At 46.0% G+C, this 26,175-nt stretch overlaps 1 protein-coding gene across 3 annotated transcripts in view; it reads right to left on the bottom strand.

Annotated features, from left to right (window-relative positions):
* Positions 1-26,175, bottom strand: part of SPEN (spen family transcriptional repressor) — a 67,220-nt gene that overhangs the window by 5,975 nt on the left and 35,070 nt on the right. Inside the window, exons 4-11 of one of the 3 annotated variants that reach the window (XM_062507764.1) lie at positions 18,932-19,092; positions 17,598-17,798; positions 16,660-16,811; positions 14,049-14,174; positions 13,370-13,483; positions 12,132-12,245; positions 10,503-10,603; positions 143-8,063 (exon numbers count right to left, since the gene is read on the bottom strand). In XM_062507764.1, the coding sequence (XP_062363748.1) occupies positions 143-8,063; positions 10,503-10,603; positions 12,132-12,245; positions 13,370-13,483; positions 14,049-14,174; positions 16,660-16,811; positions 17,598-17,798; positions 18,932-19,092 (8,890 nt within the window). Of the gene's footprint in view, positions 1-142; positions 8,064-10,502; positions 10,784-12,131; positions 12,246-13,369; positions 13,484-14,048; positions 14,175-16,659; positions 16,812-17,597; positions 17,799-18,931; positions 19,093-26,175 lie in introns of those variants that run through there. The other 2 variants (XM_062507763.1, XM_062507765.1) reach the window with 2 other exon arrangements.

Below are 26,175 nucleotides of genomic sequence, written 5' to 3'. Positions count from 1 at the left end.
GGATGGAATCCCAGAGGAGTTCAGGAAATGGGTAGTTTCGGCTTCCTCTGATGCTAACCAGCATTTGAATCCCATTTCCCACAAGAAACAGCTCAAAACCCTCCAGATTCCAGGGAGGTAGATAAAGAGTTTTCTTTCTCACCTGAGATGGGGTCATGCTCCGGGAGGGCAGCCCAATGGGCGAGGCGCCTGGGAACTGCGGATGCCCAAGCTGTGCCGTGTGGTAATTCCTCATGTCACCGTACACGGACCGGTAATCGTGGAAGGAGCTCCCAGCAGGATGCATGATCTGCACCCCGTGTGGGACCACCACGGGCTGTGTCAGGGGCAGCCCAGGCAGCTGGCTGCCCGAGGGCACGCTGAGCAGCCGGGGCTCGCTGTGGGGAGAGTGGGCCATCTTGCCTTCTGAGGATTTGGGAGTCTCTTTCCCGGGCTGCGGGGTCTTACTGACCGGGGGAGTTTTGACGGCCCCTTCGGGAGTCCGGGATTGTCGCGTTTCTGAGTGGTGTTCACCCACGGTGGCCATGTGTGGGTGCATGATCATCCTGACGTCCCGCGGGACGTTGTACTGGTCCAGCCGCAGGCTGCTGGGATGCATGCGGTAGTCGGGCTGCATCACCAGCACATCTGACTGCACCGGGGCGGGCCCACGGCACACCGCGGTGTGGTGAAAGTGCAGCTCTTCCTCAGGGGGATGCTGGGAGGACAGGGGGGGCATGACAATGTCTCGGATGGGCGCTGGCTGGGGTGTGCTGGATCGCTGAGGTTTGATCTCCATCTGGGGTTGCAGAGCAGCTCGGGGGGAGTGGAGCGCTTCTGGGCGGATGCCATAGGGAATGCCGGAGAGAGGAGGGGTGTTCATCCTCACCTCACCTTGGGACAGATGGCCCAGGGACACAGTCTGTGTCACACTGTGAGGGGGCATGATAACAGATTGCTCGGGATGCATGCTGGACATGTACTGAGGAACGGGAATTCCCGGCGCCAGCATGACTGGGGTGCTGCCAGACAAAGCCGGAGACGAGGTACTGCCGGGATGACAGGTGCGGGGGAACGGCGATGGCGAGTGCCCACTGGTACGCGGCGAGTGCGGTTCCTGTTTGCTGACACCCAGGTGGGAGATGGCCCTGTCAGTTGGGGTGGTGGGGCCCGAGCTGACATGGTTTGCTTCCGAGTGCATCTTCCCAGAGAGGGAAGGGTGGTGAGGGCTAACTCCAGGACTCAGGCTGGAGGGTTGCAGAGTCTTGGTCTCCACTTTCAGAGCAGCTGGGTCAGACAGTTTTTTGCTCACGACCATTTGGTTATGGACCAGCACGGGTGGAGTGTTTACAGTTTGTGTCAGAACCTTGCTGGGTTGAGATGCTGGGGTCTGGACAGCAAGGTGGGACGAGTCAGGTTTTTCCAGTGCAGCACGCTCCTGTTTGACAGAGGAGATGACGGGTGAGGTGTTGTAGGGCTGTGTTCCAAGTACCAACGAAGAATGGGTGGAAACAGTCCCATAGCCTGCTGAGGTCTGGGAGCCCTTTGGTGCTGGCTGGGATGGCGTGATAGGCTCCTGTTTAATCTGAGACTTGGATACAGACTGCTGGAACTCGATGTCCACAGCGCTGGCTGGGGGAATCTGGCTGATCTTGGCACTGATTCGCTGAGGGCCTTCTGTCTTCTGCCCTGAGTAACTCAGGAGCACCACACCTTCCGAGGTATTCACCCGCAGCCCTGGACTGGACCCAGTCTCCACAGGCCTCTCCTCGATAATAGACATCGATCCTGGATGAAACCTGCTGTTATCATTTGTACTTAACCTCTGCTTAAATTTTGGCGAGGGAGCATTGACGAGGCAGGTCTGGGTTTGGGGAGCTTGTTTCACCAAGGTGATCCTCGGTGCCTCCTCCAGATCCACACTGTGGGGCATCCTGCTGATGACAGAAGTGGCTTTGGGAGCAATCACAGTGTTGATCTTTTCCTTCTCACTGAACACTGGTGCTTCAGCCACTGGTGGCTCCAGGGCATTAGTGACAGGAATGGCTGGCTTCTCCTCGGAAACCGGCTTGATGGCCTCCACGGCAGGGTGGAGAGGCGCCTCCTCCAGGGACAGCGCACTCACCGGCTCCGCGTGTGTTGTCGTCACATGCGTGGATGTTACGCTCGTTGCCGAGACATATTTGGGCTCCATGAGTATCTTCCTCAAAGTGCTGGAGTTTGTGTCAATATCCGATGCCTTTGTGTCCGGTGGGAGAGCAGGTGGGGGTGTGGAATGGGCACGGGGTTCCTCATGCCTGACCATCCACTCCGGTACCTTGGCAGTACCGGAATGAAGAGGTACGATGGCGGTGAGCACTGGAGTGGGGATCTTGGTTGCTGGCGTGGGGACAGCCGGAAGGGTGGCATTCAGGGCACTCGGTGGCGTGATGGGAGCATTCTCCAGGGGCGACCGGATCTTGAACCCGCTCTGACTCCCCTCATCAAGGGGTACGGGTGGGGCACCCAGGTCCAGAGGAGCTGGAGCAGGCACCTTTGGAGAGATACTGCTCTCAGGGACAGCCTCATGTGCAGCCACAACGTCCGCAGCCACAGCCTTGGTGACATCAGAAGCACTTGGCTCTGTGGGTGCTGTGGGTTTGATTTGTTTTTCCTCCTTTGAGGCTTCTTCAGGTTTTGTCTTTACGTCGTTGGCAGGGGGCGATTTGCCCTGCACCCTCTCTGGCTCGAAGGTGTTGACTTCAGTGGCGTCACCCTTCCTGCTTGTGCTCTTCTTGCGCCTCTGCCGCGTGGTTTTTTGGCGGCCCTTTTCCTTCCGAGCAACTTCAGCCTCCTGCAAGGCCTCAGCCTCCTGTGCAGAGTTGGAAGATTCGCTGAAACTGACTTCGGACTCCTTGCTCTCAGTCTCCAACGCCGATGGGACAGAGCTGGGCACCGGCTGCACCACAGGCTCAACAGCAGCCTCGGTTTCTAGGATATTGTTCACTGCCTGATCTGTCTCAGGCTCCATCTCCTCCTGAGGGGACTGCAACACCAAGGGCTCTGTGGGGATTTCAGCCTCAGATTCAGCAGGATATGTCGGCGGTGCAGGGAAGCTTTCCGTCTCCCCAGAAATATCATTGATGATGGAGCCAATGGCTGCTGCCAGCTCCGTTTCACTGGCCTGGTGCGCAGGTTTATCTGCCTCCTCCTCCTGACGGACTTCAGCCACATCTGTCGTTGGCTCTTTGTAGGCAGCAATTGTCGGAGGAGTTTCAGTGAGTTTTGCAATGTTCTCCACCGCCTGCTCGAGTTCAATCTGCTTTGCTAACTGGGCAGCTTCAGGTGACTGCTTGGGCTCCCGTGTCACCTCCTTTTCCATTTCTGGGAATGACTCTTCTACTTCATTCTTAGAGAAGCGGGGTGGCAGGATGTCCTCTTTTGGAGGGCTCTTCATCTTGGGTGGTGCCACCACCACCGGCTCTGCCTCCTCTTCAGTGGGCCGCAAGGCGCCCTTGACTTCATCGACATTGAGGCGTATTTCTACATTTTTGAGACACACAGATGCCTTGTCAACGATGGTTTTAGTATTTTTATACCTTCCCCTTTTGGATTTTGTAACCTTCTCTGGCACTGGCTTCTTCTCAATGATCTCAACTGTGGGGATTTCTAACTGATTTTTCTCCACGTCCAGTTCCTTCCGATCACGTTTCTGCTCACTTGCTGCTGGCTCTTTCTCACTGGCTCTTGCTTTATTGCCACTGTCAGTCATGCTCAAGTCCTGACTGCTTCTTTCAGCAGCATCTTCGGATTCAGCCATGGTATCGGTTTTTGGTTCACTCTTCCCTTTCTTGCCCTGTTGGCTGGTAGCAGTTGATGAGTGAGTATGTGTGAGCTTCTGAGATCTAGGAGACCTCCAGCCCTCTGCAGGTTTAGGAGCTTCTACAGTATCTTTAGTTTCAGCCTCCTCCACCTCTTGTACCGGTTCAGTCTTTATTGGAGAGATGTCCTCCTCTGGCTTACGGCGGGTTTTGGGAGGTCTTCCCCTCCTTGGGGTTGTGGGAACAGTTGTCACTGTTTCCTGTGGCTCCTTTTCCACTCTCTTCCTGGTGGATCTGGTGACCTCCATGGAGTCCTTCACTGGAGATGGGCCTTCATTGTCCCCTGTGGTAGCATAGACTGACCTCACGTTCCTGCGCCTGGTCCGGCCTATCGGCAAGCTCAGCTCCACATTTTCCAGCTCTGCAGCAGAACTTGGGGATTTAGCAGCATTCCTTGAAACCTTTTCTGTCTCCACTTTCAATTCAGAAAGCTTCTGGGTCTCCCCACGAGGAGAGCTCGACCTTTTCAGTTTTTCACGGTCAATTCTTTCGCTCTTCCTCGTGACGGGCTTTTCCGTGACATTAGCTGCAGCCGACTGCACGGGAGTCTTGGACCGTTTACTTTTGTAGGATTTTTTATCTTTTACAACAACCGGAGGTTCCACTTCCATATCATTGTCGGAAACAGGCGGCAGGACCTCAGCAGCCCCCTCCACCTTTTGACTCACACCAGCATCGGTGTTGGCAGAGGGTGGAAGATTTTCCTCTTCAGGTTCCGCAGCCTCATCTGACTTCTGAACTAGCTTGGGTGGAGGTGGAAGCAGCTGTGCAGCCTCAGGTTCTGGATCTACACTGATGTCTGCATCAGAAAACGAGGCCCCAGGAGTGGGAGGTTTGGTATCCAAGTATGAAGGATGCTCTGTTGGCATAGCATCTTCCTCTGGCACCAGGGTTGTAGTAACAATTTCTTTACTCGCTTCCACAACTGGAAGAGGTTCTGTTTGCTCAGGAGGTTCCATTTTGACAGGTGCAGCAAGTTCAGGGAAAGGTTTTTGTTCCTCTGCTGCAGCAGCAGGTTCAGAAGGTTTCTCTTCTTTGACAGAAGCTGGTTCCACCAGGACTTTTTCGCTCACTGTTTTCTCAGGAGCAATGGGAGTTGGCTCCTGTGGGAGGACAGTGACTGAAGAGGGACCAACAATTGAAGAGGGCTTATGTTCTGTTTCTTTATTATCAGGAACCATTTCTGGTGTTTTCGGCCAGTTTTCTTTATCTTCCTGTTTCTCCAACTCTTTTGGTTTCTGATCTTTCTCCTTTTCTTTCTGCTGCATTCGTGTCAGCTCAACAAACCTACTGTGGAAGAGAACCACCGGCTCTTGCACCAGATCAGCTGTGCTGTTTGTCCCATCAGAAGAGGACTGTCTCCCGTACAACCTTCCAGAGATGAAGTCCAGATCATCATCCTTCCTTTCTAAATGCTGCAGGCGTTTGGAGTCCTGTTCAAAGATTGAACTGTGCAAAAACCGAGAAGCAAACAGCTCCTGCCGTTCTTGTTCCTCCTCTTTATGATCTTCTTTCTTATCATCCAGTTTTCCACCTTCGGAATCGGTTCTGATTTTTTTCTTTTTCATATACCAGGATGGAATAGGTCTTGGAGCCGAGTCAACCTTCTCCTTGTCTTTATTGTTTCTGAAACTAGCAAATCTTGAATCCCAGTCTAGAAAGGACCAGTTTTCCTCTCTGGAGGAAGAGAGGGATTTAGCCCTTTCAAGCAGGGCCTTTGTGTCAGGTGTGATTGTCTTGTCCAATGCAAAAGAGTAGAATTTGTTTCTTTCTAAGGAACTGGACTGGAGTCTTTCCTCTCTTTCACGGAACTTCTCTTCTCTGTCCCTTAATAAAAAAGACAACCTGGAACTCTCTAACAAGGACGAGGCTTTTGGGGAATGGGGCTTGTTTTCACCATCGTCATCTGAATCTGAAGGCACCTCCCCAGGTTCCAGGTCTCGGACAGACCGTTTCCGTATGCTGTCTCTTTTCACAATACTGCTTGGAAAGCTGATATCAACTCTCCCAGGCTCTTGCTTCACTTGGGTTTCCCATCTACTTGAGTCTTCCTCAGAACTCAGCACAGAGAGTTTTATTTTAGCCATTTCTGCCATCTGCTCCCTTCTGCTGGAATCGTAAGGATTGAATTTCAGCGACTCCTCCCTCACAGTCATGTTAGAGTATGAAAGACTCTTTTCTTCTATTTTAGGTGATTCTTTGGTTTCCTTCAATGGCATTATCCTTGGAGAATCGAGTGTGTCATCATCCTCATGGAACGTGAAGTGCCTGATGCTTGGGGAACAGGACATCCTTTCAGAGTCCTCACTCGCCTGACGAGAACTTCTGTAGTTCCTTTCTCTCTTAGTGCTAATTTCAAAGTCAAACTGGTCAGTCTTTTTCCTTTTACTTGGTGGAGAGTCATCAGTGACGTCTTGCGGAGGCTTTCCCACCTCGTGAACCAGACTCCGCTTTTCATATTCATCCACATCTTTCTTTGGACTACCAAACTTCTCAGTCTTTGCTATCTCCATTTCCAGCTGCTGTTTCAACCTGCGACTTTGCTCCATTTGTTTCCGGTAGCTCTGTGTGTGGTCAATGTCGATGCTGATTTTCTCCTCCACGTCAGCCGAGGCAGGTTTCTCTTGGCTAAGTTTATGGTCTGGTGTTTCTTCAGGAAGGCCTGAGTAGTTCTTCCTTGCATCCTCTCTCTCCGTTCCCTGCTCATCCAGCAGCTGTACCTGCTTATGCTGGGGCTTTACCAGGTTTGGTTTTTTAGGAGGGAGTTCCTGAACTTCCACAGGTTCATCAGGTGCCTCCATGAGTCTCGCCTGCAGATCCAGGGTGGGACGCATGCCAATCCCACCAACATTAAGAGTATCTTGAATTTCTTTGGGACTAGTAACAGGAATAAGTCTTTCCAGTTTGAGTTTTTTAGATTCCTTTTTAAGCATCTCCTTCCTCAGGGGTTTTCTCTCCAATTCTCCTTCCCTTACCACTGCTGCTTCTCTAGACGATGCTGTCACATCAAGCTGCTTTTTCAAAGCCATGCGTGCATCCTCCTCATCTTGGCTGCTCCGTTTTACATCCAGTTTTTGCCTGTCAGGTTTCGGATTCGCATCGGCAAAACGCCTTTTACGAGCCTCCAACTTATCTAAATCAACTGTGTTGGCCCCCTCAGAAGTTTGCTCTGTCTTCAAGTGCTTTTTGGGTTTCATTTTTCCCTCCTTATCCACCACTTCGATATGACTGGCAAGGGCTTTCTCCTTCTGCACCTTAGTTCTGGCAGGTTCTTGTTTAGACTGCTCAGACTTGGCTTGCTCAGCCTGGGATGTCTGGGTTTTCTGTTCAAGAAGTGGGGATTTCAGAGTGTCATTATCCAGCTTTGCCCTCAGTTTCTCCAGCACAGGCTGATCGATCACCTTCCCCTCCTTTTCCTTCACACGGGTTAGCACAACACAGGGCATCAGTTCCAGGCGGTTCTTTGCTGTCCCCTCTTTGTCACCCCTCTCTTTGCTTTGTTTACTGTTGCCCTTCAGTTTTTCTGGGCTGGGCTCTCTCTCATTCTCCTGATCTGTTTCCGAGGACTGAGAGCTGGGTGAATGGATTTTCGCTTTTCGTTTCTGCTTATCTGTTTTCTCCTTTTCTATTTTTTCCAGCTTTTCCTTCCTCACCAAGCGCTTCTCCTTGTCCACCCTCTCCTGCTCGAAAATGCGCTCCTTCTCCACTTTCTCGTTTTTTGCGTATCGTTCTACACGGGCTTTGTCGAGCTTGTCGTATCGAGGAGGGGACAGTGAGCTGCAGCTACCACTGCGATCTGAGGACCTGCTGTAAATCCTCCTCTCAGAGTCACTCTGCAGCCGTTCCGACTGTGAGGGGGATGCTCCAGGGCTCTGCGGGCGCCGGGAATGCGTTGGGCTCTGGCTCCGCTCAATCGGTCTCCGCTCGTGGTCTCTGTCCCGATCGGATTCAAAGCGTTCCCTCTCCCTCTCCCGTTGCCTGTAGCTGTACTCCCTGATGTCCTGCTCGTATGGATCTCCCCGGTAATCCCGGTACTCGCGAGGGTCATCGTAGTATCGTGGGTCATAGTAGTCTCCTTGGTAGGGATCCCAGTCAGCGTAGAACTCTCTGCCCCGAGCTGGGTATTCCCGCCGAGGATCCTCAGGATACGTCCCTGGGGTCCGAATGGTCTCGTAGTAAGTACGGTCAGGGGCGTATTCGTAGGATCCTCTTCGCTCATCTCTGCTAAACATAAGAATAAACAGATTCTAATTCTACTTCTCAACCAATGTACTCTATTACCATGGGTATCTGCTACCTAAAGGAACAATTTTCTGATCTTTTTCCTTACATGCATCAAGACAGCTGCACGCAGAGGTTTGGCAAGGAATCTGTGTGCAGTGGACTACGTACTTTTGTTAACTTACCAAATACCAAATATACTTCATGGGTGATATCGTAACAGCTCTTCCAAGCATTGTTTCACTACCCTCACTCCTTTGTTTGTGTCAAATTCAAACCTTGCATGAAATGAAGGTAAAACCAACACAACACCTGTGCACCCACACAAGGCTGGCAGGGTGAAGACATCCCCTTATCCAGAACGTGAGACCTTCATTTGACTCTGAAAACATGAGTCAAGTCAAAGTTCAGGCATGGAATCTCTCCCTTACTAAGCAGCAAAGTGATGGTAAGATTTCTTTAAAAATACTAAATCCTGCCAGTGATCTCTTAATTCCCAAATTAGCTCTTCCACCACATGTGACTTGATGACGTTGCCTGTTTACAGTAAAACCAAGTCAACAAATATCAGGTGGATCATTCAGCAAAGTAAGCCAAGCAATTAATGTTGTTATTTCAATACCTCCCAACAGTAAAAATAAGTAATTCGTAAAACTGAACATGGCAGGGAGGTGGAATAAACCTGGAGTTCCAATTCCCCACCATTAGAGAGTGTTTTGCACAATCTGTACTAAGGTGGGGTTAGGGTCTACTTCCAGGAACAAGGGACAGGACAAGTTGAAACTGCCTTGAGCTGTGCCAGTGGAGGTTCAGCACTGACAGCAGGAGGAAGTTCTCCATGGAAAAGGTGCCCAGGAAATGGAAGGGGCTGTCCACAGCCCCACAAGTTTGGAGTCCCCATCCCTTGAGGCATCCAAGGAAGGCCTGGATGCGGCTGGCACTCAGTGCTTTGGGCTGGCTGACAAGGAGGGGATCAGTCATAGACTAGACCAAATGACCTTTGAGGTCTTTTCAACCTAAATGATTCTGGGATTCCTCAGATGTTTATTTGGCTTCAAAGTCTATGTTTTATGTTAAAAGCTGTCAACTTCCCCCTTTCAAGAAAAGTGCAAATTGAAAAAGGGACAAAACATGGAAGACAAAAACCTCATCCTGACAAGTGAAGTGGGATGATATGAAAAGCAGCTATGAACTTAAAAATATTGATCAGGGGTTTTGTTTGCTTGCTCCACTGCTCCATGATCCATTATCCCTATGGATCTACTAATGACTATGTGAGCAGAGTGACAGAGAAGGAAAAACCAAACTGTGTGCCCGAACACCAGAAATCGGGGTCCTGATCAGGATTATTCCATGGCAAAGACAAGCCCACCTGAGCCCTGTGTGCTAAAAAATGTTCAAAAATGCCCTTCTCTTATCTGAATCCGATGCAGTTCTGAGGAAATGCTTATTGCAAGGCCTGGGGAAGGCACACTTCCACTTCCATCATGTAAATCCTGACTGCCAATTTCCAAACCCTGCTTGCTTTTAAATCTCATTTTGTACTACGTCAGACAAATCTATTTTGCTGAAAAAAAACTACTGGGTTTATCCAGACCCCAGGTACAACCAGCATCACACTGGGCTGGCTTCTGGGCAGGCAGAGCCCTCACAATGAACCAGGCTCTGAAAGGAATTAAATAGGGGTGCTTTTTCAGCCAGGGAAGGTAAAAAAAGCCCAAAATGTGGAGTGTTTCTGTGCCAGGTTTTCAGCGATAAATAAGTGGCTGTGCAGCATGTGGTGCCAGCTGCTGCCAAGGGGCAGCCACAGAAGACACAGCTTTATTCAAAATAAAAACACATCCTTATTCAAACTGTATTATTTTATCAAGTTACAAACAAAATCGTTGGAAAGTGAAGGATCAGATTTTACTCTCTGCTTAAGGGCTGAGCAGAAGTTTCAGACTTTATGTACACCCCCCAACACAGACATTTCTCTGTTACAGATAAGCTGCTCTTTCCATTCCTAAGATGTGATGAATGACTCCCAACTGTGTCCTGGTGACCCACCAGAGAAACGGGATACTTAAATCTGGATCACACAGACAACTGATATGTCCACCTCAGCAGGAATTCCAGCAACTGGCTGGAATGTGTGAGATGCTGCCTGCTATAATCTACACACCTTAAGTCTAAGTACCTAAATCTAATTTTAAAAAATAGTGAAGAGGTAAAAAAAATAAATTAAAATGCAGAGGTGTTCTTAATAAAACTTAAAAAATAAGGATAAAGTTGAGAGGAAAAAAATTTTGAAGAAAGGAAAAAGAAAGGCCTGAAGAAAGTTTGACTGTATGATGAGGAGGACAATGATTGTAACAGGATTGTGTAAGGTGACACTGGAAAACAAAAAACATTGAATAAAACTGAAAAAGAAAGTAGTTGGTAAATAAAACTGATACATGCCTTCTTTCTGCCAGCATTTCGTAGAAGTCTCTGATATCTTGACCTGTTTTCTCCATGGAATGATAAAATGCCAACTGACTCTCCCGATTTGCAAAGTCCACCTGAAAAATAAAGGGGAAATCACATTCAGTCACGGAAACATCCCACTCTGCCAACATTTCCCTGTCTGCTGAAGGTGGGAACAAAACCGAAAACAGGGGTAAAATTTAATTAAAAATGTCAAACACTTCCCAATTCTGGCCCTGCATATCCCCAGGAATAAAGATCTTAGTGGAGCTGTGTAGCTACCTCCTTACCATGTTGTCATGCTGCCATCCCAGAGGCTTCTGTTGGGCAAAGCACCAGGAAAAATACACATTATTATCGTGGTATTGATGTTTTTAATGACAGGACAGTTACAAAATCCCTTTTATCTCAGTGCTACAGAGGGTCAGGATTATTACGAATCCATTCTGAACTCCGTGGTGTTTGCCCGTGGTTATAGAGCAGGAAAAGAACCAAGCCTCCTGAACTGCAGCTCCCTGTTCTAGCTACTCCAAGAATTCTTTTCTAGTACTAAAAAGCTAATGGTACAGTGAAAAAAATTAAGGATTAGAACAGATCTTACTATGGACTATTATGGAATGGATCACATCGTAAAGTATTTTTAACATTCTAGTTCCTGTTATTTTTTAAGTCAGCCCAATCCTTTGTGTAACCACAGCAATGGAGCACAGGCCCAGATCGGGGGTGTTGCTTATTCCAAAGTCATTAAGCAACAAGATCCACACAAGATGTGAAACTTTTAAGGGACGACATGCTTTCCTGCATAGGAAGGTGACTGATATCCAACACCACACTCAGAAACTACAGAATATCCAACTCCCAGCCCTGGGTAAGGTGGGAAGCTGCTGATCATCACTGCCCACTCTTTAGGAAAGGAGAAAGGAGAAGGAGGAAGATGATTCAAAGGGTTGGCTGACACCTCACATCCCCACTTAGTGGGACTGATTGGACAGTCAGAACAGGTATCACCACATTCACCCAAATCCAAGATACCCTGTAAATGTTAAGTGCTGCTCCAGGAAGAAAAGTATTTTCTGTGTATTTTTTAAAGCAGTGTTTTCAATTATTGTTTAAAATCTGTTGCAAGGAAGGAGAAGCTGACCTTTAAGGTCTTTTCCAACCCAAACCATTCCATGATTCCATGACTGTGTGTTGAAGTGACTGTACCCCAGAGCCTGGACATCAGCATGGGGCAGCTGGATACAGCCATGTGTTTTCCTGGAGGAACTCACACCTTCAGATTTCCCTTTTTTAACATGAAAACAGACAAAAGTTTGCCTTGGATTGGGGTAAACGAGGCAGTGACATGGACAACAACACTCAGGAGCTCAGAGAGACAAGTTCAGCGAAACAAACGGCAGAATACTGGAAAAGGCTTTATAAGTAACAGTTCAGGATTCCCTGACATCTTGACAAGCCGAGTCTAAAAATGTAATTTAAGCCTTTGATATGAGGGACATTTGTGTCCTGCCAAGTATTCCTTGAGTCTGGCAGTCTGCACTGCCAGCATTTAAGGGGGAAGGCCTAAACACAATTTATTCCTCCTTTTTTTGTCTGTTTTGCTTTGGAGGTCATTCTGCACACCTTAATTTTATTCCCACCGATTTTCCTCCCCTTGGTCTCTTTTACAGCTGCTTGTGCATATTCAATCTCATTGTAGAGAACCAGGGCCATGCCTTTTAAGCGGTCAAACACCACCTGTAAAAAACAAAAAAACAAAACAAAAACCAAATAAGAGCCTCATCCACAGGACGTAATGTCAGTCCCAACAAAATCCTAAGTCATGAGGATACCAGTAAGGAAATAATTTTTAGCAAGGTGAATTTCCAGGTTTTTCTAATGAGGCATACTGGAATGAAGAGACAATAAAAGGACACGGGACTGCTTTGAATTGTGGATATTGTGGCTTGAGGTATATTATGACTTTATTTTGTTTTTCTGTATTTTACTTTGAATATTTTTTCTTTGTTGACTGAGTTTTGTAGCATTTTTTTGTTAGGGCTGGGTTTTTTTTAAATTTCCAATGTGTTTCAGGGGGGAAAAAAGGTAAAGGGAAGATTTAATCCCAAAGTGGAACTAGCTTTTGTTATCGGTCTGCAGTACCACTCAGTTGTTAAATGCCCAATTTCCAAATATTGCCTTCCTTTAGCAGCATAAATGTTGTATTCAAGCAACAACAGCTACAATAAAGAACATCAAAGCTGCAACACAAACCCACAAAAATCCTTTGGGGAGGCGAGACCCTGATCCTGCAAAGATTTGCACACGTTGCTTAATTTTAAGCACATCCATGTCCAACAAAAATACACAGGACAACTCCCATACTGAAGTTCAGGCACATGATAAATCACTTGCATGGGAGAGGCTCCCACTGCGTGACATGGGTGTATTGCACCATTGTTGACTTTCTTCTTCCATGTGCTTCTGGCACTGAGATTGCCCTGACTGCTTTTAAAAAGTCTTTTTTTCCTCAGTCTGATGAAAAAAAATAAGAGTTATGTCTAATTATGTAATTAGCAAGGAAGAGTAATTACGTAATTACACTGCTGTTTTTCCAACTAAGATTTAAGAAGTTTTGCTTGGGAGAGACTGTACTGCACAAGAGCAATAAATGGTGTCCAATACTCAGCATCTCGGCTCACTCAAAATACTTCTTTGTGGTTGCTGTCTATGTTGACAGAGCCCTGTCGGCCGAATTCCACCCCAGAGAAAATTTTTTCTACCTGAGCTATAAAGCCCTGGACAGTGGGGTTGAAAGGACAGGATGGGAAGAAAGCAAGACAGTAAGGACTTGGAAGAACACACCAAAGCCTCCCACCTACCTTCACCACAGGCCCATATCGGCAGAAATGTCGGGTCAGATACTGATCCGTAACGTTTGTGGAAAGCCCATCTAACCACACGCAGTTTGTAGGCATGCTCTTCCCAAAACCCAGCTGGACACAAAAGGGCGAAACTTCCATCAGTACAGTGCACAAGGGTTAAACTCACTGAACAGAGCTTGCCTAATGAAAGACTTATTTGGAGAAAGCTGTTGTTTGTACAGATATTCTAAAATTAGCATCTGGTGCAGGTGCAAGACAAAAATCAAAGTGCAATTAATGAAAGTAATTCTGCTTGTTTAAACAAATACTGTGTTTGACAACACTGGTTCTTCTAGAATTTGAATGCTTGAGAAGTGACAGGTTGGCAGTTCTGGGGCCTGACAGGCCCGGTTTGCCATGAGGAATGGGATGGATTCCCAGCACAACCTCGCCAGACATCGTCCTTCCAGGCCAGGGAACATCAGTCTCTGAGTGCTCAATCCCAGGATTGCGTGCAGACAGAGCCAATAAGAATGTTGATTAATCCCAATCAGGTGGTGGCTGATATGATCATGCTCTGGTATGTTCTCACATAAAAAAAAAATCTTACTTCCATAAACTACCCTGCTGTGAAACATCCCACAATGTGGCGATGGAAGACACAAGAAGGATACAGTCCAGGGGAGGATTTCTTTACCTTGAGCCGGTTATTTCCAAGATATTCCCCATCCATTTTCTTAATGGCTTTGCACACACTGGCAATGTCGCAGTACTGCAGGAACGCGTACTGAGGGACACCATTCACCTTCTTAATGTCGATGTCCTGGGGACAAGCACAAAACACAATAACCCACAGTCAGCACTCAATCCCATCTAAGAGGACTTGTTTTTTTCAGAGACACGTGGCACAGCAAGCGCTTTAATTAATATCTTATTCAGAGAGAGGATTTAAACAATAGTAGACAGTTAAAACTTTGCTGTTCTGCTGCATCTCAAAACCAAATCCTTACTGAGCAGGGAAAGCTCTTTATCCCACAGGTTTAAAATCCAAGCCCGCAGAACTAAGCCTGACCTGATCAATAAACACCAGCTTTAGGCTGTTAGTATCATATCAAGAAGAGACAATTCAGGATCAAAGAAATACAGATTAATTTTCACTTACAAAGGCTCAAGAGAAAACAACCTGCCCCAATCCTCATCTCTGAGCCAAATGGTGCTTCTTTTCCAAATAATCATGATCCATCCTGTCCCTAGAAACACAAAGCACTGCTGGACTCATCTCTTGAACCAGTCTGACTCATGGCAAAGGCAAAAATGATCCTCAACTTCGGTTGCAGCTGCTCTTTAAAACCAAGCCAGCACAGGCCTATTCACAAGTACAGCCAGAGGCTCACAAAGCCAAATAAAGGCTGATTTTAATCGATTTGAAAAAGCCCAGCAAGCCAGAAGCTGACATTTGGTTAACAAACAAGCTCAGCACTAGCACTGGAAATGTACCCCAAACCTCTGAACAAACTCATGATATTATGATTCATTCCAAGCTGAAAATAGGAGGTGAAGGGTTTGGCTTTATTTGTTGGAATAGCAGGAGCTGCCTTTGTGAGCTACACATGGATCTTAGCACAAATGTTCCAACATCTAGGACAGGCTAATTTCATGGTTAATAAATTTAGGGACAAGGCAGCACTTAGATATAGTCTCACCCAAGAGCTCTTTATCTGAGAAAACAGAAGTAAACAAGGATATTTACACAACTATTAGACTCCTACAACCCTGGCCTAATGATTTAAGTGGAGTATTAATAGAAAAGTATACTTCCAAGTGTCTGAAGTAGCACGACTGCAACCACGGCAAATTATACTTGACCACTCAGCCAGGGCAAGCAATTCCTTGTGAGAGGCAAATAAAATACCATTATTGTGCTCATTACCCATCAGAAAGGTTATAAAGATGGTCCCATCTGCACCTGAACTTGCAAGTTTTCCTGGAAATGGCGAGGTAGTGCTGCCTCCTAATTCTGTGCCATTAATAATGCTAACAGGAAGCACCATGGCACACAAAAGCCAATTTACACCACCACTGATAAGCATCTTTTCAGGAGAGTTCTGCTGCTCTAACACTGGAAAAGGGTTCAAGCCACAGACATGGCATGAATTCATAAATCCGTATTGATGTCAAGGATACAGCAGAGTCTGGATACACAAGAGCTGACAGACATAAAATGAGGATTTTATATTTGTTCACATTGTACATGGAAGCAATGTTCTCTTCTTTTGGGGGGAAGCAGGTTCCTGGTATGTGTGACTGATTCCTCTGCAGTGATAGAAACATGTCAGAGCAGAGTGAAGGAGGCACAGCACATTCACAAGTACCCACAGCTGATAGAGAGAATGAACTAACTGAAATTCAGACTCTACAAGAACCACAGAATGAATCCCAGAGTGGCTAGGGTTGGAAGGGACCTTAAAGCTCATCCAGTTCTAGCCCCCACCATAGGTGGGGTCACCTTCCACTATTGCAGGGTGCTCCAAGCCCACCCAGCCTGGCCTTGGACACTTCCAGGGATGAGGCAGCCACAGTTTCCCCGGGCAACCTGTGCCAGGGCCTACCCACCCTCCAGGGAAAAATTCCTTCCCAATACCCCTACCCAACTCTGCCCTCCTTCAGCTTAAGGCTTGTCCTGTCACTCCATGGCCTTGTGAAAATTATTTGAATTGAACAGCTGCACAAATTTTGTGGAAAATTTCCCTTGAATACAACATGAATCGATAGAAAGTCATGAGCAGAGGAGAGGAGGCTGCTCTATGTCATCTGGATACTCCCCCTCAGCTGAAAACCCAAATCCCTCATGTGCCATTGATCCATCAGCTCCAATCCCCTCTGCCTGGGCATGGGGAGGCTTCCACATGCACCGACTGAGCCCTTTGTTCCAGGAATCAAGAGGAAACTCAGATTCAAACGGCTGTAGCAGTCAACATGAGAACATCACATGGCACATTCACATCCCAAATGCCCAATCAGCTCTGGAGCTACCAGGAGAGAATTACCAGGAGAAAACAGCAGGAGAGACATTTGTTGTGAACACTCCTAAGACTGTTTTTCCTGCTAAGGTACTCCTCAATATTCATATGCTGAACTCCGAATACAAAGAAAAGCTTTCAGGTATATTCCAGAAAGATGAATGACTCAGATTATTACAGAAAGACTGAATTATCTGTCATTGACAGATTTAGCACCACTCACAGCACTTCACAGGTCTGCACAGAAAGGGGGACAGTGCCACCCCACACAGGATACGATTCACATACCACTATTCCCCCAAAGCGCTGGAAGATGTTGCGAAGGTCATGGTAGGTGGTTGTTTTCTCCAGATTGCCAATGAACAGAGTTCTTGTTGCCTTTGGGTGAAACTCATCTATCCTTTCATCCAAAGGACGAAATTCATTCTCACTTTCAGTTTCTAGGATAAAAGAGAGCAGGAAATTTGTAATGACTGAAGATTTGTTTCATGTTGGTTTATTCAGGTCTCCTTCTTGATCTGAACAAGAGTAACCACCGTCTTTGAGAAAAACACCCAGTACTGCACCCATTACTTGTTATTTATGTGGGACTGGGAATCCTTATATTCCATGGAGGAATCTGAGCATCCTCAGGTGAAAGGGAGCTGCATCTCTCAACTGCTTCTCTGGAAATTTACTCTTGCCAAATATCAATGCTTGAGTGCATGAATTCCAGTAAGGCTTCCCTGTCCTTGGGGAAGAGCATGTGGCAGGAGTTTGTTTTCAGGAATCAATTTTTAAAGAAGCCATTGAAGTGCAGTCTGAGAACTTCACCATGTGCTCAGGGCTGCAGCTCTCACTGGTCAGTGACGTGGGCTGTGCTGCCACAGCCTCAAAATGCAGCACTCGTTGGTATTTTAATTAAAAGGAGACAAAATGAGGCCGGGAGGACTCAGTGCTGTGCTCACACCACCCACTGGCAGCTGCTCTACTGAGACGTGGAGGATGAGATCGTTCCTTCCAGCAGATCCCACTGTTTGGGAAGATGGCAGCTTTCTTTCTCTGAGGCTTAAGACTGGAATTCTCTCGTTGATTGATCTAAGAGCATCCACTCTTTTTTGCTCTAGAGTTTATTGTGGCATTTTCCCAGTTCCTTTAAAGTATGTTTCCTACTTCTATTCTGCCTCTTTACAACAGATCCTGAACACACCCAGAACAGTCCTGTGGGAGGAGGGTGTGGACCTTACCTGGTCCTATCCAGGCTGTGACTTCAATCTGCATGCCAAAGAAAAGCTTTCCTTTGGAGGCATTTAGTGCTTTCTCCTGGTCCTCCTGCTGCCGGAAGAACACGAGGCCATAGCGTTCCTCAGACGCGCCGTGGATCTGCACCGATGTCACCTTCCCGTACTTCTTGAATTCATGGAAAAGTCCATCTTTAAGGCTTGTATCTAAACCAACAAATAAACATTAATACTGCAGAAACACAACTTCTACCAACTCAGTAACACCATAAAAAACATGGAGATCTCTGTCTTTCTGAAATGTGACTTCATCCCATTTAACTCAGTGCTCACACGAGTGCCCTTTCTAATATGGGATATTAATTTTGCCAGTGTCCAAAGTTTCTGTCTGATCTTTCTCTTTCAAACCCAAGAAACTACACACATGAGGTTTTACATGGCTAAAGCTGGCAGTGGATGATTTTTGCTTCTAAGAGACACCCACCCAGTTCCAGGTGAAGAAGTAACAGGGATACTTGATTAAAAATCCCACAGGAATACTGAGCACAGCTGGGATGAGGTTTCTGAAATGGAGGCTGGAGTAACACAGCCTTCAGTTCAGTTAATTCAGAAATATAACCAGGCAGACTCATCAGATTTTGCAGAATCTGACTCAGGCCTACACAATCTTTCTGGGATTCATGGGATATTGACCTCAGCATTGTGTCCTTTCAGGAATATGACAGGCATTACATCTATAGGAAGATACCAATACATGAGGTATTCTGGTCATAAGATAACGGATTGTTTTAGCTCAGTCAGTGCTTCTGCATCCATTAATTCTGTTAAAACTGTTTCCATGCTGATTTTTCCTATGGGATCTCTCCTGTGCTGAGCACAGGGAAAAGGGAAGCAACCATGGGCACTCCTCAGCACATGGCTTCCTAGGTTATTTTCCATGCAATATGCATTGCCTTTACAAATACGATCGGGGGTTTAAAGCACTTAAACTGCAACAGAAAACTCTCAACTTTTTGGATTAAAAAAGAAATTGAAGCAGAGTGAGAAGAAACAATCGAAGTTTTAAGTTAAAAATGGAGATGTGTCCATTTTTTCCCCTGGGAAAGCCCACGTGGCTGTTGGAAGCACCAGTTCTGGGAACTTAGAGCTGGGACCAGCAGGGTTTCTCACAGATGGTGACTAAACAAGTTTCCCACTGTCACACAAGAACTGAGGCAGAAGCAGGGAGAGAATCCCATCCTTGGAGGCAGCACATGCCTGCCGTGTGTCAAAGACTTGGTAGAAGTTACTCCACCTGTCCCATTCGTTTTTTCCCATTCCCCTTTCGCAAGTGAATTTACCTGTTGAGCGCACTGGAAGATTTTGCACCTTGATCCCAAAACTCTTCCGGGGCTCATCCTTCTCCAGTGATGGGAGCAGCTGGGATGCGGGCGCGGGGACGGCTGTCGACTGCACTGAGCGTGCCGGGGACTCGTCACTCGAGCTGCTGCTGGAGTCACTACTGCGAATGGCACAGAGGGAAGGGCAGGTGAGTGCATGGAGCAAAATCATTATCTTGCAAAGCCAAATTCCAGAGTTTCTGCTTGTCTGCAGGCCTTCCTCCCTCTCATGCCTAATTCTGTTTCTGTGCTACCACCCACTACTCACATGAATTTAAGAATCTTCTTACCAATATTCCTCTCCGAAGCCCCCAGAGGAGACAGGCAGGGAAGTGGAATATGGGTAAAATGTCAGCGAGACCCTGTTACCCACCCTGACAGTGGTGGAGATTTAATTTAGTGCAATGCAACGCTGGACCAGCACAGGAGCTGTGTAGGAAGAGTGGAGAAATACAGGGAGGATGCACAGGTCTGACAATGCCTCAAAATCCCTTCCGGCACTCTCATGTATGAGAAATATTACTGTGCTCTCAGGCATCTTCCCTGAAAAGATCTGTACTCCAAAGAGACCACATGTGAAAATCATGGCAAGTATTTTGGTCAACTGCTTGGGAATAACCTGGACAGATGGGGATGTCCATGTCCCCGTCCCACCCCATGGCCCAGGGTGGAACAAGATGATCTTAAAGATCCCTTCCAGCTCAAACCATTCTAGGATTTTCTCTATGAACCAGCAAACACTATTTCCAGGCTCATCCTCAACCTCCAACTTCAAGATACAAAGAATTCAGACCCAAGAACGTCTCTTATAAACAACAATTACAGCAGAAGAGGATTTGCATATTAGACCACAGAGGGAGTCAATCTAATCCATGGACTCAGGACCATTCGATGCTCCAAGGAGAGGCAGAAATACAGAGAATATAATGTTATTAAAGCTTGCCCAGCGGGGACACATCATCCTGCTTCAGTGGCTCATTTCTTCCCTGAGGCATGAGGGCTCAGAGCAGCGCTAAAAATAATTTTGTCTGACATAACCCTGGAGACTCTCATTCTCCATTACATGAGCAGCCTTCGAAAAAATTCTGCTGGAATTTTAACTCAGAGGCTGGAGGGGGAGGAGATGTGCCACGTACTAAAATAACCCTGTCAGTTTGAAATTTGCTGCTTGATTGAATTTTTATATTCCTCTCTATATCGTATTAGAAAAATGATACAAAAGTTTATCTTTTTCTTATCTTAAATATTTCATACCCTTCTCACCTTCTTGCCATTACCCTCAAACCTTCTTGCCATTAAACCACTTAACTTTTCCATTTCTTTTCTCAAGGAAACAATTTCAGGCTTCAAATAGTTTTCACGATTTTGATTTTGTGAGCTCTTCTACTGCTTTTTTGTGTGAGTTTTTCTTCAAATGTTAAAAAAACTCATTTTCTTTCTGAACATCTTGGTGTAACGAGCACTGTAGCACATTCCCAAAAGCCCTTGGGCTGTGTCCCCATTACATTTGGAGGTGGAGAAGGGAAGACAATCTCTGTCCCAAAATACTTACAAACAATCCAGAAGCATATAAGAACAGGCCAGACCAAAATAAAACACAGCAAAAAGGGTCAAAAATGTATAATTAATAATAAACATGAAAAACTGCTGCTGGTCTCACCCTCTCATTCCAACCCTCCCATCCCATCAAGCCACTTCACACGTTGGTGCCTTTCCCACACATTCTCCTCCTACTCCTCCAGCTCTGGAGGAGGAAGTTCAGCGTCACATCGGGAGAGGAGTGAAAATAAAGCCATGCCAGGAACAGAGTGAAAAACTGAGCGCTTCCTCCTGCCCTGCTCTTCCCAAGGGCAGCTGTCCTGCACCACCCAACCTCTCATTCATGGATAATAAATAACATTTCCCTTTCCAGTTACAGTCCCTTGTGTTTTCCAGCAATGAATCTCCCACCATCATGACATCCCTTCACAGCCTTATTTTTCTGCCAAATTGGTACACTGCCTTTACTTCTGTCTCACCTGTGCACCCACCTTTTGTGGCCTCTTCATTATTAACTATTTAATCACTGAAAGTGAAGAGTGAAGCATTTCCTACTCATCTTTATTCCATTCCCTCTGCCTTTCCACTAAATCACCAAACAGAAGTTCTTCTCTACAGCATTTTGGGAAAATGCCAACCCCACACAATGAGGCCCTCAGTGTTCTCCAGGAGTAACATCAGCCATGGCCTTTTACTGGGAAATAAATTGTCAAAGAATAGAGAAACTTCTTTAAACACACAAATACAGGGCAGAGAATGTGTGTGTGGGAAAACTGAAAATAATTCCCAAGCTGACAGCAGCTCCACATGGTTCAGCAGGCCCTGGAGAAGGCTAAAATAGGACTTCAGGGCTGCAGAACCCTCTGCCCTGTGCACATTTCCACTTTCCCTTCTCACATCTTCATGCTCACACCCATACTCCAAAAGCCTTTGGAATTCCAGTCTGCTGAGATCATATCTTGAGCAAGGGGCAGCACTGAATTGATTTGAGCAGTGCTTTAGAATGGAGACAGGCTATTTTTACAGTCTGGGGGTTTTTTATGAGGATGTTAAAAATATGTAACACACTGTTAAAATCACAGCATTCCACTAGAGAAGTAGTATTATCTCAGGATAACACTATTATATATCCAAGTGATGATGCAGCAGTGCAACAGGGTGATAAATTCTACACAGCAGCCTGAATTCTGCGCAACTTTGGGAAACAAGGATCATGCTGTTAACTTCCACTTCCCCAGGGAATTTTAGGGATATGTGTCCCTTAGCAAAGCAAGACTTTCTGAGACATTCCAGAAAAAAAAAGTCATTATTTCCTGACTATTTTTAGACAAGAAAAAAAATAATTGCAAGAACAATTCCCCCCTTTCTTTAGGGAAATCCCCATCAGTTTTCCAGTTGAAGAAACATGGATATAATAATTCAAAAATAAGTCAAAGGTTTGATGTTCTGTGAATGGGAGAATGATGGAAGAGTTAATTATAGCTGCTGTGTCACCCAGTTATAGCTCACAGCACAATCAAAATAAAGCATCTGACAGGGAATTATGTGGAGTCTTGAGCAGCAAATACAACTCTTTTTCAGCTTTAAAAATATACAGATCTGAAGCCTGAAAGCTGCTCAAGGACAAGTTCCCAGAACACTGAAATGAGAATATGGCTGCTTTTCCCTGTGAGTAATTTTGAAAACAACCACTCATTGCCAATTTCAGAAAATAAGTTATTAAAAATTCTTCTGGCAAAAGTGGGTTCACAAAGATTTTAGCATGAGCTGAGGAAATTTTAACACAGGAATATAACAGGATAAAACAACAGCTCTGATAATCTCCTCTTCAAAAGTATTCCAAGTATCAATAGGTTTTGGGTCAGGTCAAAAATGGCACAAAAATAACTTTATAACTTCATTTTGGTCTTCCACTACCAGCATTAAACCCGAGGTGATTTTTTCCAGAAGCAGAGCATGCTCTGGCACTAAGTCTTTTCTCAACATGGGAAAACCTGCTCTTCCACATCCCTGTAAAGTCAGTGGAGCAGAATGCCAGCACGCTGAAGAACTAATCTCCCGAGCTGTCACAACACACGTGAGGCGCCGGGAGGTAGCTGGGAATGGCTCTTCCAACATCCTCTGCCGTGCTCTGCACTTCTCCCAGGAACGTGGGACCACTGGAGAAGAGTCTGAGTATTTAACCAGCATTTCAGATGCTCTTTTGTCCAGTCCAGACACGTCTAAAATCAGTTTCACTCTATGGCATCACAGCATTGAAGAAAAAATTATTTTTGCTTTTTACTGTCGCCAAATTCAGATGGACAAATGAAGCAATAAGACATTGCTCTTAATTAAACAAGGGGTGGACACAAAATCCTCCTCTTACACATGCACTCTACTACAGAAGTAGTTTACAAGCCCTTTTAAAACACTTACCTGCATTCCATAACTACCGATGAGTATCTAATGATGTATGCTCTTAGACTATTTATGTATCCATTTTTCATCTATCGTGATAAAATCTATTCGTAACTTACAATGTTTATCTATATATCTATCTTCCATTCATCAAGATTAAATTTATACCTAATCCAATCTAAACTTTATCCACATGGATTTTATTCCCAAAGACCCAACACGTTAGAATCCAGCAATGGGGTTCAGACCCAAATACATGTGGTTTCATGGAATCATGGAATATCCTGTGTTGGAAGGGACTCATGAGGATGATGGGGCCCCATTCCTGGTCTCAGTACCTTGCAGCTCATTTAGCACACAGAATTTTCCTTTGCTCAGTTCTAAATACAAAGATGACATTTCAAATCCTGGTATCCCACAAACCACTCCTCATTTCCAGAGAAATTTCTCATTTCCAGGCAAAATGTCTAGTGGTGATGAAATTACGCTGGGTTTGCGTGAGAGAAATAAAAGCACTGAGTGGAGAACACAAAGCCAGCTGTCCTTTGTTCCCACAAAAAGGGAGATAAAAGAGAAGCTCCGAGCCTGTCGATGGAATGGGAGACCCCCTGCTTCCTGTCATTGGCAGCGGCGCTGAATCAAGGGATCTCACAACCTGCCCTCCACCCCCCTGCAATTTTAAAATGTGGCACAATTGTAATTTCTGCCCGTTGATTTATTTGAGAGCGGTGAGTCAGCTGCAGACTGGGGACTCCACACAAGCGGCAGGCAAAGCTGGAAACAAAGCTGGAAACACGGTGGCTGCTGTGAAGGATAAAGCAGAGGGAAGCTTTAACGTCCTGCGGGCGCTGAACTGCCAATGTGGGTTTAAAAAAGCAAAACAAAATCAAGTGTTGTTGCCCAGAAAAGCTGTGACTGCCCAGTCCTGGAAGTGTCCAAGGCCAGGTGTGACAGCACTTGGAACAACCCAGAGGAAGTGGAAGGTGTCCCTGCCCACAGCAGGGGTGGAATGAGATGAGCTTTAAGGTACCTTCCAACCCAAACCATTCCATGATTCTGTCATTCCATGATTCTAACCTCTGTTGTGGGAGCAAGTTAAAAACAAAGCCACCTAAAACCAGTTTAAAACATTTGAAAATTTCAGCTGTGAAAAATGTAAAAATTAATACCTGAAATTTTTTACAGAACAGTTTTTACCTCCAGAAACTGTTTCACCAGACCTGGTGAGGAATCCAGGATTATTCTTTTTTGGAGGAAATATGCAGAATGATCATTTTTCCCTGCCAAAATTAACTTGAAATCAGGAACTCCACCTGGCTTGACTCAACACCCTGTCAGAATAACCTCAGAGTGAAGATTATCTCCTAGTAAGATCTACTGAGGACAGGCTCCATCCCTGCTGACAGTGGGTTATTCTCACAGCTGATGTCAGCAGCAGATTCCCAAGCTGGGTCAGGAAATCCAAAGTTAACGTTCAGTCATCTCTGAACAGAATCAAGAGGAACCCTCAGTTTTTCTCTCTGTCCCTCCCTTTCCAGATCTGAATTAAGCCACCTTAGATGATCTCCGTGCAGAAAACACCAGCAGTGACAGCGCTGTATGATCAGCTCTATCCAGAAGACACAAATCCTTGGGGATACTTTACAGGCTTTGGGAAAAACCTGCTGGTCAGATTTCCTCAGACTGAGAAAACAGCACCAGAAAATTGCTCCAAGTTTCCTGAATGTACCGATGTGTTTTTAGGGAATAATTTAAAAGACCTGACTACTGACAGCCAACACCCAGAAAAATTTCATGGCAACTGCTTAAAATAAAAGCTTAAAAAAATGCACTGTATCCATTCCAGCAGTGGACTAAAGGATCCTTACCTGTGAAACACTTTGACTTCTGGATGGAAAATGATATACTGGAGTGCTATGATATACACAGGGATGTTACAGACTGCTATTTCTGACCTACTGATAGATACTACACGAACCTAAGAAGATTATCCAGAATCTCCCCTTTCTCTACATACACCTAAGTCAAAAATACACATCACACCACACATTCCTTCCTAAGAATAGCAGAAGCCCATTCCCACAAAACTCCTGACACCACCCCATTAATCCAACAATCCAGGTGGCTCTCTGCCACCATCAAGAAGGACTTATAGAATCCCAGAAGGGGACTGAAAGACACCCTAGAGATCTTCTCATTCCAACACCCTGCCATGGGCAGGAATGACCACAATGAAAATTCCAGAGGTCTGGCCACCGCGAGCAATTCCTTATCACAGGTGACTCCAACACTGACCTAAATATCCAAGCAAGCAGCAGGTAGTTGTTCTGTACACACAACTTGTCCCACACCAGAGTATTTGTATGGGAAAAAAAACATTTCACACACCTGCGGAAATAAATACGAGGGGTTTTTCTTTATTCAAAGGAGTTGTTGAACCTGAAGTAGGAGACGTCAGAAAACCCAGTCTGACCTCTGAGGTTGGTTTGTATGAAGAGATCAAGAGACAACGAGCCATCACGGCATTTTGTCAACTGCAGGCGAGTGCTGAAGGGGTTCACCCCACGCAGGGAAACCACAAAGAACCTGAACCCCGCTCCTCCATGTGCAAACAAAGCTTTCCACGGGAAATATGGATGTAAGAGGAAGGGCAGAGAAAGCCACCTAAACACTCCCTCTTCAAGGTAATTACCCTGTGCCCATCACCCCAGCCTCAGCCCCTCCGGAGCAAAGCTCGCCGGGATGCAATTCCGTGACATTCTTGGCACCCGTTCAAGCAGCTAAGAACTTGCCACCCAAAGAACTTTGGTTTGTCCATGTCACACACTCTGCAGTATTTAGCAGCACTCAGCTATGATAAAACAATCCACCAAGAGCAGGGAAAGGCACGGCAACAAAAACAGCCACAAAAAGCATGCAAGAGATAAAACCAGCATTTACAGCTCTGAAGAGAGATCATTAAGTACTAAAGACTAATGAAACGAGGATATCCTCCTTCCCTTAACTTTGTTTTGCTTTACCACAGCCAGAGAGAAGACTTCAGTCATCTCCTACTGGGCTGGAATCCTGAATCCAAAGAAATGAAATTAAATTATGTTGAAAGGCCATGGGAAAGCAACACAACTGTGACAACTCCACGTCCTTTACATGGCTAACACACACTGTTGCAGTATTTATTTCAGTCTCTGACCAGCCAGTTTTTGAAGACACAGCCTCCAGGTACTATTTACCATATATTTATCCCAGGTCAAGTGAGTGGCTTATTA

The sequence above is a fragment of the Cinclus cinclus genome, chromosome 23, assembly GCF_963662255.1.
Source record: "Cinclus cinclus chromosome 23, bCinCin1.1, whole genome shotgun sequence".
NCBI lineage: Eukaryota > Metazoa > Chordata > Aves > Passeriformes > Cinclidae > Cinclus > Cinclus cinclus.
Note: the sequence above shows the minus strand (reverse complement) of the source record. Positions and strands in the feature narration are given on the sequence as shown.